General features: G+C 39.2%; 1 protein-coding gene and 1 long non-coding RNA gene across 4 annotated transcripts in view; one reads left to right on the top strand and one right to left on the bottom strand.

Annotated features, from left to right (window-relative positions):
- Positions 1-25,952, top strand: part of LOC124408660 (pleckstrin homology domain-containing family G member 5-like) — a 114,154-nt gene that overhangs the window by 70,532 nt on the left and 17,670 nt on the right. For all 3 annotated transcript variants that reach the window (XM_046885769.1, XM_046885768.1, XM_046885770.1), the window contains 2 exons: positions 11,090-11,314; positions 19,544-19,644. In XM_046885769.1, the coding sequence (XP_046741725.1) occupies positions 11,135-11,314; positions 19,544-19,644 (281 nt within the window). In that variant the 5' untranslated portion in view covers positions 11,090-11,134. The remainder of the gene's footprint in view (positions 1-11,089; positions 11,315-19,543; positions 19,645-25,952) is intronic.
- LOC124408703 lies at positions 3,786-4,988 on the bottom strand. Its single transcript, XR_006929460.1, has 3 exons — positions 4,888-4,988; positions 4,068-4,531; positions 3,786-3,919 (listed from the first exon to the last, which is right to left on the bottom strand). It is a non-coding gene; the product is annotated as an uncharacterized LOC124408703 (long non-coding RNA).

Genomic DNA, 25,952 nt, shown 5'->3' with positions numbered 1-25,952 from the left:
TCATTATCATTCATTGGCTTGCTCGGACTTTCACATTTAATGCGTAGGAGTTTTTACGCATCGGCAAGTCGTTATTCGTTGCTGGTTTGTTTGCTCAATTACCGTGTTTTTATTTAATCAACCCGATTACTCATTCCTTCCCAAATTTTGCCTTTCATCACCATAAGAGGTATGAGTATTCGTATGCATTATAGCAGCAAGGATCATGATCGCAGACCGCAGCATTGGAGTGAGGAATAATAACTTTCGGAGGAATCATTGCGGCGAGGCATTTTCCCGTGCAGGGTTTAAATATTCTGGGTTCGGCGAAAAGGGGACCAATCCTCAGCCGCGAATTGATCACGAGGGTCAGACTGGGTGATTCAAACCACCGTAACCTCGGTGAGATCTCTCTCTTTCTCTCTCTCTCTCTCTCTCTATCTCTCTCGAACAAGGCAGAAAGGAGTCTTGCTTTTTCTATCAATTGCTTTTTGCTCTTCCGATCCACCACAAGCCGGTATCTCTGGCGTGATTCAGGTTCCCAGATGTGAAACCCGCGGGACAAAGCACCCGGCAGCTTGGCATTTGATAAAACATTCATTCACATCTGGGACTCCAGTTCATTCAACCAAAAGTTCAGAGGTGATCACGCGTCACGGGATGAAATTTATAAGCAAGCGAACATACCGTTAAATTCTACAAATCAAACGTCACACTGCACTGGATTATCAGGAACAAGTTACAAGAAGCATCGTCAACATCCTTTGCTGATGCAATCCGCCATTTTTGTGTGGCACGATTAATTCAATTTATTTGGTCCCAGCAGCCCAAACTGATCCTGTACCTATACTTTACGAATTGGTTATAATTTGGGATATACAAACATGATTAATCCACCTGCAGTTAGATGGTGACAGACTGGGCTGAAAAGCCACGTGAGATGGTTCAATTTTTACGTTGTTCAGAACGTTTAGAATTTACTTTCTCTCCTGTATAGCTGATGTTTGCTGCGCTTTAAGTAACCCGTCACAACCTAATGCCTTTTCGAAAGCTTTAAACGAAGAATGAATGAGTACAAAGATTTTCATTTTTTCGATACTGCCTGTTAATTAATGAATATAATCAATAACGTTTTATCGAAATTTGGATTATTACGATTGAAACGTTTTCTATCTTTTCCATGCATTATCCGTTTTAGTCACTAGCATTCGTGCAAGTTTGGGCGGAATTTATAGTAATACCATGGGGCATCAATATCGAAAATTGGGTTAGGAGGTGAATTGAATTTCAATTTATCGCCGACGAAACTGTTTGTGACACAATCCCGAAGATCCCAGTATATCTACATAATCTTTGAATGACGTCATTAAGGCCGTTCTCCAAAATGCTGAAACAATTAAATACATGCATGTCTCATTATAGTCAGTTTGAACGATTGATTTACACACGAAGCGTCTTCTCTAAATTATGACTCGTAAACGCACGCTGGGCGAGTTTGCCCTCCAGGCCTTGGTTACGTTGTTCTAAAAGTACTTCACAATTGTCTTTACATGCTAAGGTGGACTCCTCGGGGTCAGTTGTAGACCCATACGACCTTCTCCGAACCATCTGGTTGAACCACGTGAGTTCCTACGCTACCATCCCGAGCTCGTGAAGAGACACGAAGAGAATAAAAGCAAACAAATAAATGGGATTAATTAAATTGAGAGTCACGAGATCCCCTTGCACCACACCTTAAATCATATGTGCACCTTAGCTAGGGAAGTCAAGAGCAACGGAAGCCGAGGTCCATGGTTCAGAAGATGGTGTCAGAATACGCCGGAGAAGTGAGTGTCGATGAAATTGACGGGAGATTTCGTTCAGGAGAAATTTGCTGGGTCGCCAAATAACTCAGTTACCGGAGTTCATCGACCTTCCGCAGTTTCAACGTTACCAACATCTCAAGCACGAAACCAGCACGGATATAATGTTTGTCTTTCACGGGAATGACAGGTGCTGATGGAACTCCAGAGCATGACACGTCTCCGCTCACTCTCACAATTTATTACGTCAGGCCTTACGCGATTTTCTAAAGAAAAAAAGAAAAAAAAAATATCATATCATCGAATATTTTTCACACCCCCGTGAATATGGGAATGTCCTCAAATTATCTTCTCAGCGCCGAAGGGACCGTGAAATCGACTTTCTGGCACCAAAACCACGTTACTGGGGCTACAGAGATATGTTGCGATGTTCTTTTTGCTTTCACTGTGAATATTTTATTCCATTTTTACAAACTTTCGGTGAATTTTTTTTACCTTCTTTAACACTCCAGCCACGTGCAATCTGATTCTACGTTAATGTTGGGTGCCAATTTTGCTTTTTGCCATAACGATTCAAAGAACGAAACTGAAATAGATGAGCGGAGAGTGACAAGATCTTTCTCAGGACGTTCAGAATATACGTACCATTGGCTGTCAATAAACCTAAGGTTATGGTAAATGATTATCTAAGTTAACAGCATAGAGAGACGTACGTGCATTAGTGGGAGTCATGATGTTGGGTGGATAGGAGTTAGCACAATTTAAAATCTATTTGAGAAAGGAGAGTTTTTAAAATGACGTCACTTTCGCTATCGGATAGTCATATCTACTCAAGGATACTTAAGGTTGCACAAACATCCAAGGATACTAAAGCTCCGGTATTGGATGGTTCCTCAGTGGGGAATACCAGCGAAAACGTAATCAAAAATCGAAAAATGAATGCTTGTCGAGACACTTTAGTCCAAAGTTGAATCGCGTCAACGGACCTAATTGAAAGTTTAAATTTATATAAATTAAAAGTTTTCATCGTAAAAGAGAATCAAAGTCGTGGATACGTTTTCTGGAGGTATGTAGAATATTGCGAATATTTTACTGAAAAAAAAAAAAAAAAAAAACCTCGCAAAATAACTGGAATTAAAATTGTAATTGAAATAATAAAAATTTGATTGTCGCTTTTTTATTGTTGTTGCGTAACATCATCAAAAATAACCTCTTTACGCAAAAACGAATTGACTGTGTTTTTGATTAGTCATTGATGGTTTTTCATATCTTGACGTTGCGTACTTTTTCCTTTTAGAAAATAACAGTAATGAAATTGAATTACAAAAAAAAATAATCGCTAAAATTTTTAGTTTTTAATTTTTGTTGATAGCTTGAATAATCCACATTCAGTTGCACAGTGGTAGACAAAAAAAAAAAGTGTAATTTTGATTTTATATCTGGCGTGGTGAATGTATGAACAGCACTTTTTTCGAGTCAAATACACATACTGTAACTCTTTCGATTGGTTTTATAAATCTTATCATCGGTTTTGTATATCTTGCCACAATTGTTGTAGGTCTAACTCCGAAAAAGCGCTGCTCATATATTCACCACCGGAGATGTAAGACTCAGGATGCTTTTCTTTCCGTGTATACTGGGATAAAAAGCCTCGTGAAGTGGTTTAATTTTTACATTAATCAGAACGATTTGAATTATCTTCCTCTTCTGCAGCTGAAGTTCTCTGTGCCTTAAGTAAGTTGTCGCAGCCTAATGCCTTGTCGATAGTTTTGAACAGAGAATTAACAAGCTCGGGAAGTTCCGTACTTTCGCATTTCTTCGTCACTTCGACTGTGCAGTTTTGGAAAGACTGTTGCTGCCTGTTAATCAATAAATATAATCGATAATGATTTACTGAAATTTATATTGTAACGGTCGTAACGTTTTCTATCTTTTCTATCCATTTTCCGTTTTACTCACTGGCAGTCGCGCAAGTTTGGGACGAATGCCTCGAAATACCATGGAGAACCAACTCGGTAAACGGGATTAAAAATTGTATAATTAACTCCAGGTCTTTCGACATCGAAGCTGTTTCTGCTACAATTCCGGAAAAAAACCATCTCTAGCGAAGCATTGAAAGCCATTTTCTCTCCAAAGTGCTGAAACAATTAATTAAATATATGCATCTCGTTACAGGCTCGGTGATTTGACATGAAATGGATTATTCACTCGCTTTGGGAGTGATACGTTAGAATTCAGTCATCTCGTGGATGAATACTCCGCATATTTATGGAACGTTTGACTTACTTAAAAAGTGTTTTCCGTTATCCTCGCAGGCAAAATCTATTATGGAAAGATGAGTGTTGAACGCAGCGTTTGCAGTATGGCGTTCGCCTTAGTCCAAACAAGAGCCGATTGAGGCTAAAGCTGTCGTCGTCAAGTTTCTTACAGGTCGAGCTATGCGACAAATCGTCGAAATGCTTTCCTGCGCGTTCCATGATTGATAATTGTTTAGTGCAGGGTTAGTGAGCGTTTCGTTGATCAAAGGATTTAGAGCGTTTCGAATGTCCTCCCGGGCTCTTTTCGCATTATCATACGCATTGGGTCCGCCATTTCTCGTGCACTTTTCACGTATATTATTTTCTTCATCTTTAATACTCTCGAATCTATTGTCCAGACGGCTTAGCTTAGTAGACTTCCAAAAGCTTGCACTATGGACTCTGCAGGACTTAGATTTACTATTTCAACAGCAAATGCATTATCTAAAATCCCTGCGACAAATGAAAACACAGTATTTATAGCAGCAAAGGTGACTGAACTTTTTTATCGTTGAGTCAAACGTTTCGTTGCCCATCATCTAACAACTTAGCTTCTACCGCTACTAATCGTAAAAGCAAATGGCGCGTGGCTAGCAGACATTTAATACCAGAACAATTTGTTTTTAGTAGCAGGTGACAAGTAATCTGATTTGAAGTTGCAGCATTTCATACTCAAACTTTGATTCATGACTCGATTCTAAGATTCAAACGTACTTCGTAACGTCACAGTAAAAATTGATCAGCTTACGCTTTAAACGGATTTTTCTTTGTAGTTATATATAAACGCTTATTTTGATAAATTCACTCACCGACACACAGCGAAGCAAATATGAATATAAGCGGAATCTTCATTTTTGGCAAGACGCAGTGAAACTCGTCCCTCTTGCCTTAAGAATTTGGTATCGTAATTATCGTCACTGAGATTTACAAGAACCGCGTCTCACTTCTTTGTCGACACAACTTGAGAGAACTTCAGCGATCTTGGAGTCAAAAAATTTCCAGGCTTTATATACTGGCTCGTGACCTATGGACGGGTGATCCGAATCCGCTATCGCAAAGGCAGACATTTTTTACAAACGAATCGCGTGAATGTCGGCTACAATAATCAGAATAGACCGTGATTTTATATAACATTATTAATATATTCACAGCTTTCGGTCCCATTACGCAATTTGGCCAAAGTTCAAACTTATGACCGAGGATCAAAACAACTCTCTTCTTATCGCTCTGATACTTCTTCAAATGTATATGTTGAGCGAATAAAGTTTTTGATCGAGAAGTTCTTGAAGCGAAAATTTTCGGAAAATCTGACCTTATTCGAGACGAGAAACAAGTGTCAGGAAATCGCGTGTCGATTATATGTCACTGTAGATACCATACGTAATTTTAATTTCAAGATTATTTTGAGCCCTGCTGGAGCGCAATATTCGTGTTACAGTCATTTGCGTGATCAATTTTCAGGCGAGGAATAATACAAAAGTTATGGAAACACTCGAGCCACTGGTTAATTAAGCGGCAAACTAGCTTTTGAATCTGAAGTTGGAATCTGAAGACGAAATTCCTTCAGTTTTTTCACCATCCAAGGCTTCATCGCGTGAGATGCAATTGCGTCGAAGCTTGTTGCTTATTTGAATAAATTACAATCGTGATGATGAATAGGCCAGAGAAAATTCCGTCCCAACGCACTGCAAGAAAATGCAAAAAAACGCACTGCAAAGTTTTGAAATATTGAATATAAAAAAAATTGTTCGATGGATTTATTTTAACCATGGAATTCGTTAAAAAAAAATTTCAATAGTCGAAAAGATCGATAAAATTTTTTGGACAGTTTCATCCGGTTCGACATGGATTGACGTGTGAGCTTAATTAAATCCACCTTCAGTTATATTTTATACTTTTTATGAGTTGAATCAACAGTGGTGTCCGTGGATTGACTTCGACCCTCCGTGCTCGCTAAACTGTCTTGATTTTTGCAAAGAGCAGAGATTTTAGTATCTAAATTCATATCTTAGCTTCATGTAATTCGCCCAGTATCTAGAGTCAAATACATAAATTCCCGGACAACTTCTCGTTGCGTTTCAAAATATCACGTCACCTTTTTCTTCTTACAACTCTGACAACTCTTAGGTGTCGAATCGTTCGGTGAACCGCAACACACAAAGCAGCTTGCGAGTAATTGCAAAACACGCTTGAAAAAAGTTTACCCTCAAAATTGACTTTGGCGATGAAAGTTGAAAGACGGAAAGTTATTCCAATTGAAGGGTAATGAATTCGAATACAAAATAGTTCGAGGAAAAAATTTCCATAACTTCTGTTCATCACTTTGGATCTATTCGTTGGAATTTTTACACTGTACAGGTGCTGCGAAGATTATTTCTGTACCTTTGAGAATATCTCCTTCAATAATGGATCGAAAGTGAAGTTGATGACCTAATTAAGCGTGTCGTCAGAATGATATTACAACAAACTCGAGTCATATTCTAATTTATATTGAAACACAATTTTGAAATTCTCTTCCGAACAACATCAAGGCATGTTTTCAAAGGTATAAAGAACGATATCAGATTGCTTGATGAAAATCACACCTCGGTTAATTTCACAAAAGCTTTCTCACGTCACAGCTTTTGAACAATAAATTTTCACCGATTAACAAACAAACAAAGTGCGTTAAGCGATCAACTTCATCACCCCTCCAAAATTCTGCGAAAATAAATATTATTTACTCTTCTCGAATTCGCCTTGTTCTTATATCAATTTGTTATTTCTCGCGTTTAAGTTGTAATTGAGTGAAAAAACGACAGATTTATATCCAAAAGTTAACGAAGACAAACTTGTGTGTCGTATTTCATAGATACAAGAATACTTTCTGTGTAACTTGAGAGCATAAAATAATTCCCTACATCTTTCAATCACCGTCCATACTTCGCTGCTTCTTTCCTCAAAATCTCGCGACTAAATTATATCCTCAATATTCAATAATGGCTGATTACTTTGATTACCTTTTACACGTATAACCGAGTCAGTAGCCTGTGGTATTGAGAAACAGTTCACCTACAAATTTTCTTTACCACGTGTACCCTCTTATTTCTAAGTAATTTTGAAACCTTGTCTGAAATGATTTTCGACAGCTCGCATTCCTGGTTATGTTCTGCGTGGAAAGTACGTTTTCCCACACATCGATGCCTGGCAACGTACCTTATGGCAACATTTTACATCCTCAATTCTATATTATTATGCATGGAGTAGAATTTTTTTTTCATATCGGAACTCAAATCTTCATACCAACAAATTACTGTCCAATTTTTGGATGGCAGCTTGTCATTGATTATTCATTTGAAATGTGAAAATCTCGCGCTCGGGACGTTCGGTGTTTTCAAATTTTTCAAGTCTCGAGGCGTAACCAATGAGTCGCCCTCCCCCCCCCCCCCCCCTCTCTTTTTACTTCAATCTTAACTTATTTGTATTTCCTTGAACCCGGTTTTCCACCCTCAACTTCAATCGTCACTTCTTCACCCCGCCTGTCTCACTCTAATCGATCTTTTGTTAGATAAACGATCAAGTTGAATTATTATTATTATTATTGTGATATCCAACATCAAGACCTCCTATCTTCGCGGGAAATTAATGATACGGATCACTATTTGCGGTTCGTCTTGCATTATAGAAAGTGCTTCATCTCTTGTTCTTGTTGTTTGTACCTTAAATGATTATTGCGATCGGGAATACTCAGGAGTCGGATCTATTCATTGAAACGCAGACAAGGTATTGCCCGATTAATTTAGAGCATGTGTCGAAAAATTTTTACTCACTGTCAGTCTTTGTTAATGATAAAACAAAAAGATGGTAAATGATTTAATAGATCAATAAAATAACTGTTAAAATATTGAATAGAAAAAAAAAAAAAACTGTTTGATGAATTTATTTTACCAATAGAATCCGTTAAAAAAAATTCACAACATGGATTGATGGACATGGATGGACATGGATTGACTTATAAGTTTAAATAAATCTATCTCCTGTTGGATAGTGGTAGACGGAGAAAAGTATAATGCAGATCTTACATCTGTCGTGGAGAATATATGAACAGTATCTTTTTCGAGGCAAACATGCATATCGTAACTTTTTCGATTGGTTTTAAACTCTCATGAATCTTGCCACAATTGTTGAATCGGACTCCGAAGAAGCGCTGTTCATGTTTTCACCACTGGAGGCGTCAGGTCTACGATACTTTTCTTCCCGTGTAGACTGGACTGAAAAGCCTCGTGAGGTGGTTTCATATTCACGTTGATCGGAACGATTCGAATTTTTTCTCTCTTCTGCAGCTGAAGTTCTCTGCGTCTTGAGTAAATTGTCGCAGCCTGATGCATTTTCGAAAACTTCAAACGCAGAATCAACATACTTGGGAAGTGTCTCAGTTCCGCATGTTTTCATAAATTCGACCCAGCAGTTTCGGATCGCCTCATTCTGCCTGTTAATTAATAAATATAATCGATAATGATTTATTGAAGTTTGAATTATAACGGTCGGAATATCTTTTCTATGTATTGTCCGTTTTACTTACTGGCAGTCGCTCAAGTTTGGGCTGAATGCTTCGTAATACCACGGAGCACCAATATGGTGAACAGGGTTTAAACGGTCGTGAGGATATTCATGATAAAAGGGATTGTAGTTTTTTTCAATACAATCATTGAAAAATACAAGTTTTCTTCTGCATGCATACCCACCATCGCTAAAAAAGGCTGAAACAATTAAAATTATGCATCTAGTTACAGGCTCGGTGATTTGGCACGGAATGGCGCATTATATATATACGCAAGTAGTGAGTTATTCCCTTACTTCGTGAGTAATCCATTAAGATGCGATATTCTCGTGGATGAGCACTCCGCACATGCATGGAAGGTTTGACTTACCCAATAAGCGTCTTCCGTTATCCTCGCAGCCAAATTCTATAACGCGCAGTAGACTGTTGAGCCGAGTGTTTGCAGTGTAACGTTCGCCTTCGTCCAAACAAGAGTTGAATGACGCTAAAGCTGTCGTCGTCGAGTTTCTCACAGGTCGGAAAATGCGACACATCGTCGAAAAGCCGTCCTGCGCGTTCCACGATTTAAAATTGCCTAGTGCACGGTTGGTGAGTACTTCGTTGATCAAAGGATCTACGGCGTACCGAAGGTTCTTCTGAGCTTTTTTGGCATTTTCATACGCGTTGGGTCCGCCAATTCTTGTGCACTTGTCACGTATAATAATTTCCGGATCTTTCATGAATCTGAATCCCCCGATGTTGTTCTGCATACGAAATACATTCAGGATATTGAAGAAATCTCGAACTGCGAAAAACGCATCAAATAGATCTGGTGTTTCAGCGGCGAATGCGTTATCTAAAATTCCTGTAACAAAGGAAAATACGGAATTTAATAACAAGAGACTGGAAATTTTCCTTGTTGAGTCAAACGTACACCATTTGTCCACCATTTGACAGCTTAGCTTCTACAGTTACTAACGTAGAAGTGAATGGCATGTGCTAGCAGGAATTGAATACCAGAGGAGTTTTTTTTTTCATACAAGCAGACGACGAGTGATCTGATTTGGAGATACAGAAATCCATACACAAACTTTGATTCATTACTCGATTCTAAAGGTCAAACGTATTTCGCAACGTCACAATAAAAATTGATCAGTTTACCCTTTGATTGGTTTTTTCTCTGTATACGTACGAACGTTTATCTTCACAAATTCACTTACCGACAGATAGCTGAGCGAATATAAATGTAAGAAGAATCTTCATTTTGGTACGACGCAGTAAAACTCGTCCTTTTTTTGCCTCAAGAATTCGGTATCGTAATTAACGTCGCTGAGAATTACAAGAACCGAGTCCAACTTTTTCTTTGATTCAACATCAGTGAACTGCGATCTTGGAATCAAGAAATGGCCAGGCTTTATATACTGGCTCGAGACCTACGGTCCGGTTATCTGAATCCACTACGTGGAAGGCAAGCATTTCTTACAAACAAAGCAAGTGATTGTAGCCTCCAATATGAAAAGATACCGTATTTTTGGATAGCAAAATTGATATCTATAGCCTGCCGTCCCATTGTGTAATTTGGTCAAAGTCCTAATTCGCATTGTGCGATGTGTTTATTAGCTGACTCTTAGCCTCACAATTCTGACAAGAAACGATACTCTAACGGGGCACTTCGATCACGTTGACGATTTTCCACATCGGTACTAGGTACTGATTGAAACAATGTTTACTAGACGAGTGGTAGGGACCTTGAAGCATCTACAAAGAAATGAAAAACCTCGACTACCAAAGCAGATACCATCAATAATGATGGTGAAATGTTCAAGTGGATGATCATGGAATGAAGGTCTTACAATAATGATCACCCCAATTCCATATTTAAGGGTGCGGATTGTATGCTTGCACTATCCACGTTTGGCAAATGCATCGTTTTCCTCATGATGATTAGGTACATGGATTGCTATTGGAATTAGTAACAAACTAACTGGATGTTCAGTGTTTCAATAAATATGCAGCTGTATATCATCTTGCATGCTCAGAATGACGCCACATCTTCAGACACCGCGGTGATCTGAATTGACTAACGATTAACGAAGAATATTGCCCATTTGATTTAAATTACAATCCCTGACTTGAAGCCGCACGCGATCACTAACATTCCTTTCATAATCATTCTAAGATTAGATGTGACGTCCAGAGACTGACACTCACAACTACAAAATTACAACTTATAAATACTAAACACAATGAAATTGAATCGTCATGATTATGACCTAAGATGTTCGACAGCCGAGCCCTCGAGAGCTTCTATCCCTTGAAATCATTGGACCGAGTCTGTATCCATGCTACAACCCAAAGTACCCAGAGGCATTCATCTCTCGTTATCATGTTTTTTTTTTTTTTTTGTTTTTTTTTTCTTCTAAATTGACTGAAGCCATCAAGAAAACGGGCACCGAGTCATCTAACCCGACGTTTTCTATTTCCGGTTTCAGGTGCGATCGCGTTCCTTGACCCAGCTTGACGCCCTGGGTACCAGCATGCTGGACGCCGGTGAACATCGGCTGGGCGGCAGCCCCACGACGACTTCGCAACACCAACAAGCCCATCAGCATCCCCATAGCACTGGGGACTGTAGCCCACGACTCCTGGTGCCAAACGCTTCCCTCGGTGAGCCGGTCAGCACAAACAAGACAAGGCACAAGCTCTCCAGGTCACAGGTGAGTCTGCACCATCTGTAGATTCCCTGAATATAACCGCAGCCGGAACTCGAGATCCGTACCATGCAGTCGGCTTTAGACGACATGCTCCAAGCTCTCCTCGTGGGCTAATCCTCGCTATTTTTAGTTTTATTCTCCTTTCACAAGGAAGGTATCCGACATGAATTTCTCCGATTGGATTTCTTCGGCAATATATTATTGTAGACTAAAAAATAAGCGACACGTACTTTTTTTAATTGCCATTAAACACTAAAAGGGAGTGAAATCACCCTTCAAAGTAAGACGTGTCAAGAGGCGACTTGGTATGGTAGTTTTTTTTTTTTTTTTTTTTGCTTTTTCTACTCAGAAAATGATATTTTTCATTTCTTGTTATGAGAAATTTCTTCTAGTTGGAATGGTGAAAAAATATTATGTCTTATGACTGGTTCCCTTCTCGACACTCTTCGCGATAATAAAACTTGGTGAAATTTTTTTAGTTAAATTTTATGAGTAATTCACTGCGTATATTTCATGATAATCGAAGTCCATCATTTTTTAAATCGTGTCTCTAACGGTGTTCTAACTCTTACGACACGTTAACGGAAAAATGATATTTAAAACTGGGAGGAAATTGACCTCGAAAAATAATTGATGACTAGGAGTATCACGCAGAGGAGCAAATGTGATCGGTCTCAATCACATAACCTCGCAACTCGTTCCGTTGCTCGGATAACTCAGAACCTGGATTCTCGAAAACTAAACTTTGCACATCTGCTTGGTTCGACACGAGATGGTCTGTTTGGAAAAGTGTTAATAACCGCACCGTCCATGGAACAAAACACGATTATGGGTGTTGAAATCCATTCTGGAACCTGGCAAGCTGCGCTCTTTTCACCGCTGTCGACGTTCCTATTACAGTTCACAAGTTTCGCTGTTAATCGGATTTTTGGGATCTCGTTTATGACGCCAAAACATACCGACGCGTTAGCGGTTAACGAATACCATTCGAGCCACACCGAATTGGGCGATAAATAAACGGCCACTCGCCAAATCCTCTCAGTCCTCGTTTCAAGGGTTCCTCCTTCTCTTGCTTTTCACTTCCTTCAACGCCATTGTATTGATTTTAAAGTCATACTGGCTGATTAGGTTAAAGCCAAATATTTCGTTGTTGTAATATTTGTGTCTAGATTTATAGGTATCGAGACATGCGATGGAATCGTCGTCGTGAGCTACGAAATCATTGACACAAACAATTCAGAAATAAACGCTAAAATTCCATTTACTGACGATGAGCAGTCTGCTCTCAATTCTCCTACAGCTCTGTGGTATTCACATTGGTTGCATACGACTTTTAATTCATTAATATAACTTTATTTTCGAAAATTATAAAGTATTGATAATAAACTTGAGGAATATTAGAAAAATATTCAAAAATAATTCATCCAACGACTCGATTTTATTAAGTGTGTCATGAGAATTGTCATATCACGCCAATGAATCTTATGAGTTTCCATAGCAGCCAGAAAATCATTCCCCATACTACCGTTATCAGAGTGTAGTGAGCTATCCGTAATCTGTAAATAAAAACAATAACCTTTATATAATCTCTGTAATACGTGGGACCGCAAATTATTGTAAACTTGGAATAAAACGTCGAGGATAAGAATAAAAATTTCCAGAATACATTGGATTGTTAGAAATATTGTAAAACACGTAATCGTATGGTTTTAATTCAACAGCATAAGACAGACGCGATTATTCAATTTTTAATTTTGTAAAATTAAAGGGTCAATTATTGGGTCTAAACGGGTCGATAACCGGTACACTTAATAAACTCAAACTCGATTGATAAAAATTGGAAACGATTATGCGAACCTTGCATATCTGACACTTCCTTGGGGTATGGTGTCCAGTGGGTCTTTCACAATATGAACACGCAAACCACGAACATGTCGATAGTTGTATTCCTCCCAGCTGAAGTTCTCCATGTTCAATTGAAATTGGTTCCGATCGGCGGGGCTCAATTCAGCCGACAGTCTCAAAACACCGTTGTTACTAAAGCGCCATTGTTGCGTCGCGAAATATGAAATCACGGTGCTGAATTTGTGGATCTTCTTATATGCTTTCCATAACCTGTAAGGAGTCAGCATGACTAATTAAGCTTCTGTAAAAATTGCCGAGTGAATATTGAAGAGTGACGATAAATTGACCACCATTTTGCGATTAAGAATTGATGCAATGATACTCACATGGGCTTACGTCCCGTAATCCAAGCTACACTGTCCACAATAAGAGCGGGAAGAAGGTGGAGAAAAATCGTGTATATCTTGTTAACCGATTTATATTTGTTGAGTTTCAAGTAATAGTACCAGATGCACATCATACTCGGAATGTGGAATCCATAATTTTCTATCTGACGCATGAGTTCACCCCACGTAAGGCGTTTCTGGCACGATGATACGGCGTTATAGATCGGAGGCTCATCGACCTCCGGAATCTTTGAACTATCTGTGCTGTTGACGTTTAAGCTTCTGAAACAGAATAATTCACCTAATGTTGATATTACACTTTTCTATTAGGGTTTCCGGCGCTGAAAGTAAGGAGGATCAGCGCGATCTTACCGAGCTTTGCCGATGTCCCATGCAGCGACAATGATATTGTTGATCACGTAGTCCGCGGGAATCATCTCGGCGGTCATTTTCGCGTCACAGTGAAGAGTCCTTATTAATCCAATCGCAGCCCCAACCACTATTCCGGTGGCACCGTAGATGTTGTCGATCCAACCAGCGACGGGCTCCTTGGAAGTGGCGATCACTATGGAAGGCCTGACAATGCAAACTGGCAGACTATGGCTATTGCGATGAATAACATCCTCGGCGACCGCTTTGGTGAAGACGTACGTGTTCGGATATTTACCCAGGAGTCTGTGAGTTCACAAGTGATTACGAACAGATCAGGGTAATTCAAGTGGCGGGTAAATTTTGATGTACACTTTGTACGAGATGAACTGGAATATCATTTAAGGTGCTTATAAAGACCCGTTGTACACCTCGAAAACGCGGGGATACAAAACTCGTATACCGCTCAAGCGATCAGAGTGAAACTTGGGCAATTGATGCTTTATTTTGGCAAAAAGTGGAACGCTTTTTTACTTTTTCAAAATTTTGAAAGAAATTTACAGATTTGTTACCACCCACAGAAATTGGCCAAATTTTTACAGTTGCACTGAATGGATCGAACTACCCGGTATGATGCCACTCGGCGGTGATGAAACACACATTTTGAGCCCAGTCCCATGAGATTTGATGGTGAAATGACGAAATGGCAGCTGATCTGGTTTTCGATTACGAAGAACACCGAAATCTCATTTTGGCGACATTTGTTACCGACATTACGCGCATGCTGGTAATGTATGCGTGTAATGTCGGTAAAAAATTACCGGCATGCATGAAAGGTCGGTACCACTGTCGCCAAAATGAGATTTTGGTGTTCTTCGTAATCGAAATCCAGATCAGCTGCCATTTCGTCATTTCACCATCAAATCTCATGAGACTGGGCTCAAAATGTGTGTTTTATCACCGCCGAGTGGCATCATATCGGATAGTTCGATCCATTGAGTGCAACTGTAAAAATTTGGCCACTGTCTGTGGGTGGTAACAAATCTGTAAATTTCTTTCAAAATTTTGAAAAAGTAAAAAAGCGTTCCACTTTTTGCCAAAATAAGGCATCAATTGCCCAAGTTTCACTCTGATCGCTTGAGCGGTATACGAGTTTTACTTCCCCACGTTTTCGAGGTGTACAACGCTTCTTTATAAGCACCTTAAGACTAGCAAATCAGCGGTCGAGTTACATCGGGAAGAAAGAAATAGCGTCACTTACACCGGCGCAAGGTGTTCGAGAGAGGCGTCGTCTAGTATCTCAACGAGATTAAGCAATTTGTTGGAGTCGATCGGTGGTGAGTAGTATTTTTCGTCGATGAACTGGCGAACACAGTTCGAGAAGGCTGTCGAGACGTGGACGAACGCCTGAAGGTTGATATAAGAGAAAAAATTAGTTCGAGCTGAAATTCAAAGATTGACCATCGATCAACGGTTACCTTAAGATTTGGCATTTCCTTGGCGAGTTCCAGCATCTCCTTGGTGCCTCTGACGTTGACGTTGGTAGCAATTCGCACAGTTTCGTCAAACCGAACAGTAGCTGCACCGTGTATCACGATGTTCGTGGTTCGGAGTAGCTCCCTTTGTTCCGGTGACAAAGCCAAACCGATTTCCCCCACGTCACCCTCGACTAACCTAACTTTTCGAGCAAATTCCGGCTTCTCTTTCTTCAGTCGTTCGAAAATCTACAATGAAATTCACGATTCAATACCGATTTCCCTCCAACGCATTCCTTACTCAATGTCCAAGGATCTCTTCTGCAGGTGTATCTCCTCATTTCCATGAATTCATGGAAATTCAATTCAACTCTTTACATATCTCGCGACATTGAAAAAATTTCAGGCTAAAAGTATTTTAAGATAACCTCACCACGTCCTTGAAAAGTTCCTCAAATCTATCTTCCGGGGTTTTTCCTTTCTTTGCTCGCAGGAGAAGAAACAACGTGTTTACCTCGCAACATGACCTACAAATTATTAAGTGTTTAGTCTTTACTGTCGCCTCGTTTTGATTTTTTTCATATTCTATTCCAGAAACTATAAGTATTTACCCATTATTACTCTAGCAATAAAATATGCATTGTGACTATACCCAAAACACGTGGATTTTAAATAAGTGAATCCACCCTCTTAAAGGGAGAGGTTAGAGTTGACATGAAAATTTGAAAAAATTAGGCAATTGTTTTTGCATTATGTCGAGCCCGTTGGGGGGGGGGGGGGGAGGGGCAAATGTTAAGAAATTCATACGAGCTATAAATAAGGACCAATTTATCGGAACGCTATTCACAATCCTGCATATTATTTTCCTTATATTCCTAGCATAATATTCATCCGGATTTTTCATGAATTTTACATGTGGGTGAGTGAAATAGGCTGCCAATGGCACGACAGATTTAGTTTGGCCCACGCTAGTCAACCTTGACGTTTCACAAGGTTACAACTGCTGTAAAACCTGTTTGATGATGGCTAGAAACGAAGGAGACATTATGAACAGGAAATATTTTGTCATCGTCGGTTCTCATTAATGAAGCGTAAAATTGGGAGCGACTAGTTTTACTAGTTTTACTAGTTTCAGTATTACTCAATTTTTTCACTCTTCGCTCTTATCGTGCATATCCAATGTCCTGACTTACCTCAGTATCTTGTCTATCAAAAGTTTTCCTAAAAACCCGGCACCTCCGGTGAGAAAGATGTTCGTGCCTGCATAAAAACTTGCAACTTCGCCAGGACTCGTGGCCAGATTGGACCCAGGATCTGTCATCGTGTCTCAAATGTACAAGTCTTGAAATATCTGCACGAAAAATAACTGATGAATGAAAACGGAACAACGTTTTCAAGCGCGAACTTTCTCCAGACCGATTTGGTATTTTCGACCATATAATTTTGTGTTCCAACCATATCGTACGTAGAGAGTTTCGACGTCCGGTTAAATGAGCGAAAAAGAATCTAACATTGAAATTAGTTAACTGCATCTATTTTTCATTCATGATTATTCTCGTATAACAAAACAAAGGCAATCACATAGTGCGTTATACACGCGTTTGGAAATAGCGAATTTATAAATAGCTATCACTGGTGAAGGATGATGATTTGAAAAATTTCAAAGCGTTGAAATGAATCTAAGATGAGTAAAAATACTTTACCTTTTTCGATCGAATGAACAGAACTATTTTAATTGGTTGATTTGACTTGATTAATGACACTTTTTTGTTTACCACTTTATTCACTTCTCAAAACGATTGAAATTCTTCGGACATAGCAAAGCAACGATGCGAAAAGTTAACAACTGGAGAACCGCCTCGAAATCGAACCGTACGTCAAGGAACTCACGATTTAACTTAGAATTCTTCTCTATGGCTGTTATTTAGTCAAATACCGCCTTCACTGGTTACCTTATGAATATGTATCCAGTTTCGGGAAAGGTTAGTTGGTTCTATCGACTTCTAATCTTGTCCTTCTAGCGGTGACATGATTGGATGCCAATGATCTATCGCCATAATTATAATAATAGCATGAATAATCGACTGTTCCCCAAATTTGAAAAAAAAAACTGATTTTAATTACCGTTATATCGCGTATTATGACCAGAAATCCAAACATTTAATAATTAGGTATTTGGCGATATTTGATCTTGAAATATTTTATTTTCCTTTTCTACCGAATCAACATTCCGTCTACATTCATGAAGATACCTACAAGAAAAATTTTGAGAGTGTTTCCAGGTATATCCTGGTGGAAATTCGGGAAATTAATCGAGGCGGAATTACTCGGTGTTTCTCAATTCCTGATCCCATCCCTAAATTAAGCAGGAAAATCGATGGGGTTGAACTTTGCTGGTAATCGTTCTTTCTTTGTTTTCACGATGCCGATAGAAAGGCGAAGGCAATTCCCTTTTGCGATAGGAGTCGTCTCCTTTCACGGAATAAGACATTATTCAAACACATTCGCTGATTATCGAGGTGACATTACGAGGCTCCGAGTGAAAGTGGCTTTGTGACGATCCAAATCACCATATAAATAGCTGCTTGAACTTTTCTTCCGCGTAAATTTTATCAGCGGGATAATTGGGCTCAATTATTGTTTTGAGAATTTTAAAAATAAAAAATTTTATACCTCAAAAATCTGTAGTGATTATTGGCATTTAAATTACGCGGTTCAAAATCTAATTAACTGTATTTTGTATTCGCGACCCAGGTGTGCAAAACCAATGGTTTTGTCAAGCCTCGGAAAATTCCAACGGAGCCGAAAACCAGCGGCGTTTATATTCGCTGGCATCTGTGAAACAGGCTGTGCCGTATTCATGGTGAAATATGAACCTATTACGCGCATTTCCCATTCCATCTGGTCACGTGGCCGCACCTCGACCAACTGCGAAACGGTTTGTTCATTTTTCGTGAGAACGAGCCGTGTCTACATACATGTTGATAAATGTCTATAGGTATGCGGGGGCAATAGATATTCTCGTCCCCGATTTTATACACACCCTTGTATACAATTGTCCGAGAGAGAAAGAGAGGATGAAAGTGGTTTCACGCATTTACACGATCTATTTACTAGAGTCAGCCAGATACCAGATAGTCAAAATAGTTCTGAATTCAAAATATTCTGCTCGTTGCTGCATTTCGGTTTCTAGGGATTTTCGACCCCTAGGAATTCATATCTGGTGTTATTTCTGAGCTGCATTGTCAGGGTTTCGAGAAAACAGCCAAATTTCACGTTTTTTACATTTTCCTCAAAAACTGCTGTCGATGCATAAAAATTGACTTGGCCATCGTGTACAGCGGAAAATTTTACACCGAATTATGTTTTCATATGTTAGGAAACGGAATCGGATTAACAAATTGAGAAAATAGAAATTCTACTTATCGACGGTATCTGGGGAATTTTTGTGAAATAGTTTCTTTTCGGAAAAAATTACTATTTTATTATTTTCACAATGATTTTTAAGAAACTAAGACTGCAGAATACGAGTGTGTTCTGTTTTATTACGGTTTACCGGATTTCAAACTGTTCAAATTGTACAAACAATTGATATATAACACGAACAATATTTTTCAGACGATATAGCAATGAAATCATCGATTTTGAAGAATACAAACCGCTGTCCATGTAATTTGAAAGTGTGAAAATTAAGGCTTGGAATTTTGAAGTTGTTGTTGAGATTCACCAGCACAAATTTTCACTGAAAATTCCAACTACGTCAATTGACGTGAATTTCATTCGAAAAGTCTCTTCTCGATACATAAAAAATTGAACCACGCATAATCAAGTGAAGAAAACTTAGTTATTAACAAATTCACAATAGCCAGATTATTGTTCTCTTCTTTTAATCCCAGAATCGCGTTGTTTCTCCAATTTCGATAGATTGGACCTCGTTTAACTTGTTCATCATAGTTCAAATGATCCATAAAAATTCAATAAACGATATAAATTAAGAATTGATAACAAATAACAGAAATATTTTCGCATAATTTTGTCCACTGGACTGTCTTCCCATACATTCTTATGGTGATGGTTTTCAATGTCGTTTGATGGGTTCGGATTCGGATTAATTCCACGCATATTAAAGCTGGGAACTAACAAGGTCTTCGTTGCAGGTATCCAGCAGCGAGTACTTCAGCGTGTGCTTCGAGGCCGGAGACGAGACGGGATTCGATCGAGAAGAATTCTTACCCGCCACGAAGGGAACAACTTTGGCGTGAGTATAATTCAACTAGGCTTAACCATGTGTCCAGAATTCGTTCTGAATGTTATTATTATGCAAAATAGAAAAGTGCGCTGTGGAACCTTTTAATGTTAATATTAAGAAGAGAAATTTTAACAGACATAGTTTAACGCCTAAATGAACCCTCTGAACCTGTTTGGAAGTAAGAAAAAAAAATTCTTCTATTCTTTAAAACACCCTGTCATACGAATGCAAGATTTCGGAAGATTTCGCTTCAACATCACGAATAAAAATAGCAGTCGTCCCATGTCCTTGAAGAGGATGAAGGTATATTCAACGCCAAAACAAAGGGGATGTATGTATACTCTAATCTAATGAACGAAGGGTGGAGTCACGTTTTTTGTCCCACCCTACCCTCTTATTACCTCTCTTCCTCCCTCGAAGGAAGGTATCATTTACTCTCGCACGGTGTACTGCACCTATCTTTGGCCTAAAAAGGGGTTGTGGGGGGGGGGGGGGGGGAGGAGAAAAATGACACGTGAAACAATGGTAAGTTATTCTTCTGGGTCAATGCCTTGCGTGAGCTTATTCCTTAATAAATTTCACCCACCCCTATCTGCAGACAAAAAATCGTACTTTATATACCTAAAATAAGGGTTGAATCGTTGCCAGATTTCCCGCAAAGCGAAAGTTGGGAGACGAGCAAAAACTGTTTGCAAAATCCGCCAATGATTATGACGCACGTGACTAAAGCATCCTCGTTGGATAAATTCTAATAACACAGGCCAATTAAGATGCAGTAAAGAATTTGAAAAAGGGATTAATTTGTAATTAGAAAGTCAAGTATTGATCAGACTTTGATGTCTTCCATTCGGTTTTAATGCTATCGAGCTTATTTTGTCCATCACAGAGATATCCAGAGATCGAAGCTCTTCTTTCATGTATCTTTTCATTCGGACGATAGGATCGATTCATCCGTAACCACTCACGGTTTTCCCTTCTTTTATCTTTCTCTCTGCTTTTACTCCCATCTTTCGTTCCTTCTCCGTAGCTTTTTGATGCTGTCTTTTGACGTACCCCCGCAGTCGTACCCTAAGGCTTTGTCGATTCGACGAATACCCAATCGGCTTTCTGCAAGCTTAATTCTCCCCTCTTCAAGTTCGTTTGATACCATTTTCTGACTCGTCTTGCCCCCGGCTGTGCAAACACGTTCGTACATTCAAGGTGCATTATACACAGATGGAAAACGGATGCTGGTCTCGTTCCAAATGCCGACGTACTCGGGGCGTTTTTTTTTTTTTTGTTTTTTTGCAAATATCAAACGTTGTCAAAATTTGGTCAAAGTCATCATTGATTCATGTTTTTTTTGATACGATTAACTCCATTAGAATGCTCCTTTATACGGTCATTATCGAAATTATCTTCATTCCAACCCTGTAAGCTGAAATGTCTTGAAATGAATAAGAAGGAATGTAAGGAAAAGCCCAAACTCTAGTCTCAACTCTGAGTTCCGTCACTCCAAAGCTTTTGGATTTTCCCATTCGAATAATACTACAGAATTTTTTTTACATCCCGAATTTTTTTTTTTTGCTTCTTATCGATGCGACGAGTCGAAAATTGTGCGGAACCTATAAAAGCCGTAAGTATTGAATCAAATTTCCAGAGATTTCACGGAAAAAGAATTAATAACGAAGTAACAAAAAACCTATGTTTTTCAAATGAAATGAATGATCGTATGCAGGTTCATCCTAACACAGTTATGTTTTATTCTCTATTTTTTCTGCACAAGACGATACACTCGTCAATATTTGATAGTCAAGTTCAACAGTTCAACGAGAACTTGGAAATGGATCCACCCCACAAAAACCTGTTTCCAATTTTGCTTTGAAAAGTTGAGTAAATCCAGGCTTCATTCTGAGACTCGGAAAGCTCTCTTCATGCATGCAGTCGAGTCCTGTTAAAGGCCCACGTCATCCTCGTGGGAAAACACGGGACCAAAGAAACCCCTGGGGTTTTTAGTGAGCGCGGTTCGCTTCGACTGCTCGGCACGAAGAGACCGTGTGCAGTGGCGAAGAATGGGGAAAAACCGCGGCTCCTTTGGCGCTATGAAAAGGGTTCATCTGGCAGGAGTGCTCGGCGCACGACGGACGGAATTCCGGAAAGAATGAAACGGCCTGGAGACGAACGACGCGTGGAGGACATTATGCTCGGGCTTTGTGGGCGCCCTGCAGGCTTGCAGATAGCGGCATGCCCTGGCTTTATATTTTTACACTTCAACCCAGTTTACACCTACTCATCTTATACCGCAGCCGCGATAAAACCTCTCTGAGAAAATACAAAACGGAGACATGTGTGTTACAGGGTGTCTCGTAAATCCTGGATAACTAAGAAGTTAGGCCGTTACAGCGGTGTTCTGCATGAAGATTAACGAGGATAGTTACTATTAACGAAACTGTTTTACCCTCAGAGGGAACGGCGGAACTTAACCAGACCACGTGAGCGAATACGCATGCGCGAGATAGTTGAACTCTACTAGTCGTACCATTATTCGTACAAGGACTTGCTGTCCCTGTGTTGCGGGACACCCTCTATAGGCGTTTGTAGCGCGTTATTATGGCCCGAGAAAAAGATTAGCCTGCTTGACGCGAAAGATGCCGGTGGGGATGGGGTTAAGCAGTTCGGAATTAATGGGAAGAAGAGGAATTCGCGGGGAAAGGTGCGAGACGTAAAAAGTGGGATCAGAGCCAGAGGACTCTTTGCTAATTGCCATTTGAGGGGTGGATGATACGATTTTGCGGAAAACACGCCTCGCTGGAAAAGCTGCGGACATTTTTCTCCTGCGAGGTCGACTTTCTCAAACCCCGCTATTCATGGACGGTTGAAGATATGAGTGCCAATAATCGGATTAATGATAAGAAACTTTAGTTTGAGTATATATATATATATAACCTATAGACCAGCTTCTTCAATCGTATAATTGCTTTACGACCTCAACTTTCAAACTTTTGCGAGTTAATCTATGAAAACTTGACTTTCTTCATGCTTGAGCGGTAGGTATAACAGTCTAGTGGAATAATTGGGAAAATTAGAGAACGATCAAATCAAGATTTAAGAAGTTAATCTTTAGTTAATTGAGTTGAATTTTATTAAAAGAATCTCTTCCCAATGAACAATTCTCAATAGAAAAGAATGTCAAAAACCGCAAATCCCAATGAAGTCTGCTTGGTTATCTTTCATTTTAAAAACGTAATTGCATTGTTGTTCCTTGTTTTAATACCAAGATCGCTTATCATTTGTCCGAATTTGATCAAGACTCGTTTTTTGTGTAAATACAGAGTTTACGAGCCACCTGAACCGTATTTCTACTCAATATTTTACTTCGTCGCAAAAACTTTATGCGCAAAATCACTACAGGTTAGTGTAATGATTAAACTCATGGTTTATTGGCAATCAAATAAATGGTTCACGAAATTCATCTCAAGTGATCTGTAGAGAATCTAATTGTGAACAAAATGAGCTCCAATGCATCAGAATCGAAAAAACAACGTAACTTTGGAATAGAAGAAATGGAACAATAATTTGATGATTTCAACAAATTTTCAAAAACAAATATTACGAGTAAAAAGCTGTAATACCATCGCAGAAAAAACCTGAAAAATTTTGATTTTGAACAAGTAAAATTTAATTGTTTAAGATGTTTGATTCGAGGTTCGAAAAATCGCACCATTCTCGCAAATTCGCAAAACCCGTTTTTCGCACCGCCTCGGCCGGAAATTCGGCTTCAGCTGTAAGACTGGTGATTTTCTCGTCCTGCCTTTGAAAAGGTGTCGCAATTACCGTGATTATCAGTTTTCCATTGTCGCAGGGAAAACGGTTATACGTGGCTTTTGTTTGTAAAAGAACGATATCAGCTTTGTTCCACGGCTACTGCCGAAAATTGCGCGAACGCAAAGCTGCAGGTTCTTCGCGTTGATAGGACGGGATTTGTTCCCCCCGGGATCGAACGTTATCGACGTTCCTGTCAGGGCAGATTTTCCAAGACGGACGCATTTTTCGAACCGAAACAAAATCTTAGCAAATATTATATACCGGCTTGATTTATTACGCGCTGGCTAATGCAGAAGAATAATTCGACAAGCGAACTCAGCGATATTTCCGCCCAACAGCAAACTGTGTACAATATCTAAAAAGTGAATTTCTATCTACTGCATGGTCCGTCGTCAGCTGAAATCTAATGCGCACGCGCTTCAATCCGAAAACAATTGTTTGCCAGGGTGACCAACCGCCGCGAGGTATCTAACGTCAAAAATTTTAACATTTGTCGAGGACAGTTGTGCTCAATTCACAAGTGTCGAAATTTTTAAGGCTAGAAACAGTTGGTCACCCTGGCAAACCGTTACTCTCGCATTGTGGCGCGTGCGCATTAAATTTTAGCAGACGACAGCATGGTCTGTGCAATGAAATAAATGCGTCTGCGATTTCTGAGCATAACAAGCAGCATCGATCCGTTTATCAATCTCGTAGTTGTCAGCGAATTTTTCAAAAAAATCTGAAATTTTTTTTTTTCGAAAAAAGCAAAAAAAAAAAAAAAAAACGGTACTCATTTTGTGATAATATCTGATAATACATTAATATTACACCCGTCACGGCAATTATCTTCCAAGTCCATTTTCTGTCCGCGTTTCGGTGAATAATTTCACCACGAAATGAAGATTTTAATTTCCATTTCTGGATTCACCGTTTTTTTTATTCATTAATATATTGTCCTACACGTCACGGCTAATTTCACCCTTCATCTCTAATTACATATACTGTTTAATATTCATTTTATCCCACCGCCATTATGCATAAATCACAGCTAAGCTGTAATAACGACAATCATTAAACAAAAGAGGAAATCCCAATTTAATAATCACTGTACATACAAAAAATAATCTTTTCACCCTTATTTCTTGTAAACAAAAATAACAGCGTAATTGTTATACTTGTCTTCAGGCTTTGAACTTGTATCGAGCAACCGCGGTTACCGCAACAAAAAATGTGTCACCGGTGACATGATTGACGTAGTCCAATTATACTTGTTCGAAAACTATGATAAAGTATCTAACTATGTATGTATCAGATCGTTTACTTTCCGAAACTTTTTCAATAACGTGCTTCAGCACGCACGTTGGTATACGAATCGATAAATTAAATAGCGCGGCTCACGAGTTTGGCGCGCTTTGTTGTTCAGCCCCGAAACACGTCCTCACGATCAGCTTTTCACCCACAAAAATGCGATCAATTTTTGGTGACCAATTTTAACGAGCATGGCCATTGAGTTATGGCGCCGTTACGGCATAATGACGATAACGCAGTGTCAATACACCCGAACAAAGAATATTACGATCATGCCAGTATTGGATAACACGAGCAGGGTAGAGGCTTGGTGTAATATATTTGGGAACCATTCGACATGGTTCGCCGAACCCTTAATAGATAGGTAGAACATATTGACTATATACCTACATATGTACACGTAATCGGAACTTCCTGAGGGGAAACTCGACGTCGCGTCGGTGACAATAATATTATATTTAAGTATACAGACGTATAATTCACGGGAATAAACAATCGTTAAACGCGTTTATCGACTATACAGTTTCAAACTTTTTTCTACAGAGCTTTGCGATTGATCGATTAGTCGCGTTATACTTCGATAAATTAGTGGTTCGATCTGCTGCTTTTTCGCTTACTCGATTAATCGATTATGCGATTGGGATGGGTGAAATATCGCGGGAAAACCGAATTGGAAATCAAGAGTCCAAATGGATAATCGAACACGGCTCGATTGAATCGGTAAAAATTAATCGATCAATCGATTATTTCGTATTTTTTTTTTTTTTTTTTGAAACAGTGCATTTTATACTTTCATTCAAAATATTTTTCAAGCAAGTAGGTCGATTAATCGAGAAAAATCATCGATTGTACTCTATTATCGGGTGAAAAATAATCGATTTAATCGAAAATCAGTTATCTTCGATCATTCTCTAATTCATTTCCACCTCAAATGATCCCATTCCCGTTCCACATTGCGTAACGTTCGATCGCCTTTAAACGACTGGCGCCAGTCAGCGGTGCAAAGAAGCTGAAAAATCAGCTCAACGGCGCCACGTGACTCCACAATTTTGCACCGCAAATTTCAACCCCTTTTAATTCGCCGCCCACGTTTATGCATTACATACATATATAAGTATATACGTACGTATGTAAATGCCCGGTATATCGCGGAATCAAAGCTCGAGGTGATAACGGCTGTTTGTATGTTTGTGCAAACATTGTACGAATTTGCATATTTGCCG

The sequence above is a fragment of the Diprion similis genome, chromosome 8, assembly GCF_021155765.1.
Source record: "Diprion similis isolate iyDipSimi1 chromosome 8, iyDipSimi1.1, whole genome shotgun sequence".
Classification (NCBI taxonomy): Eukaryota; Metazoa; Arthropoda; class Insecta; order Hymenoptera; family Diprionidae; genus Diprion; species Diprion similis.
The sequence above is the reverse complement of the archived record's forward strand: the minus strand, read 5'-3'. Positions and strand labels throughout refer to the sequence as shown.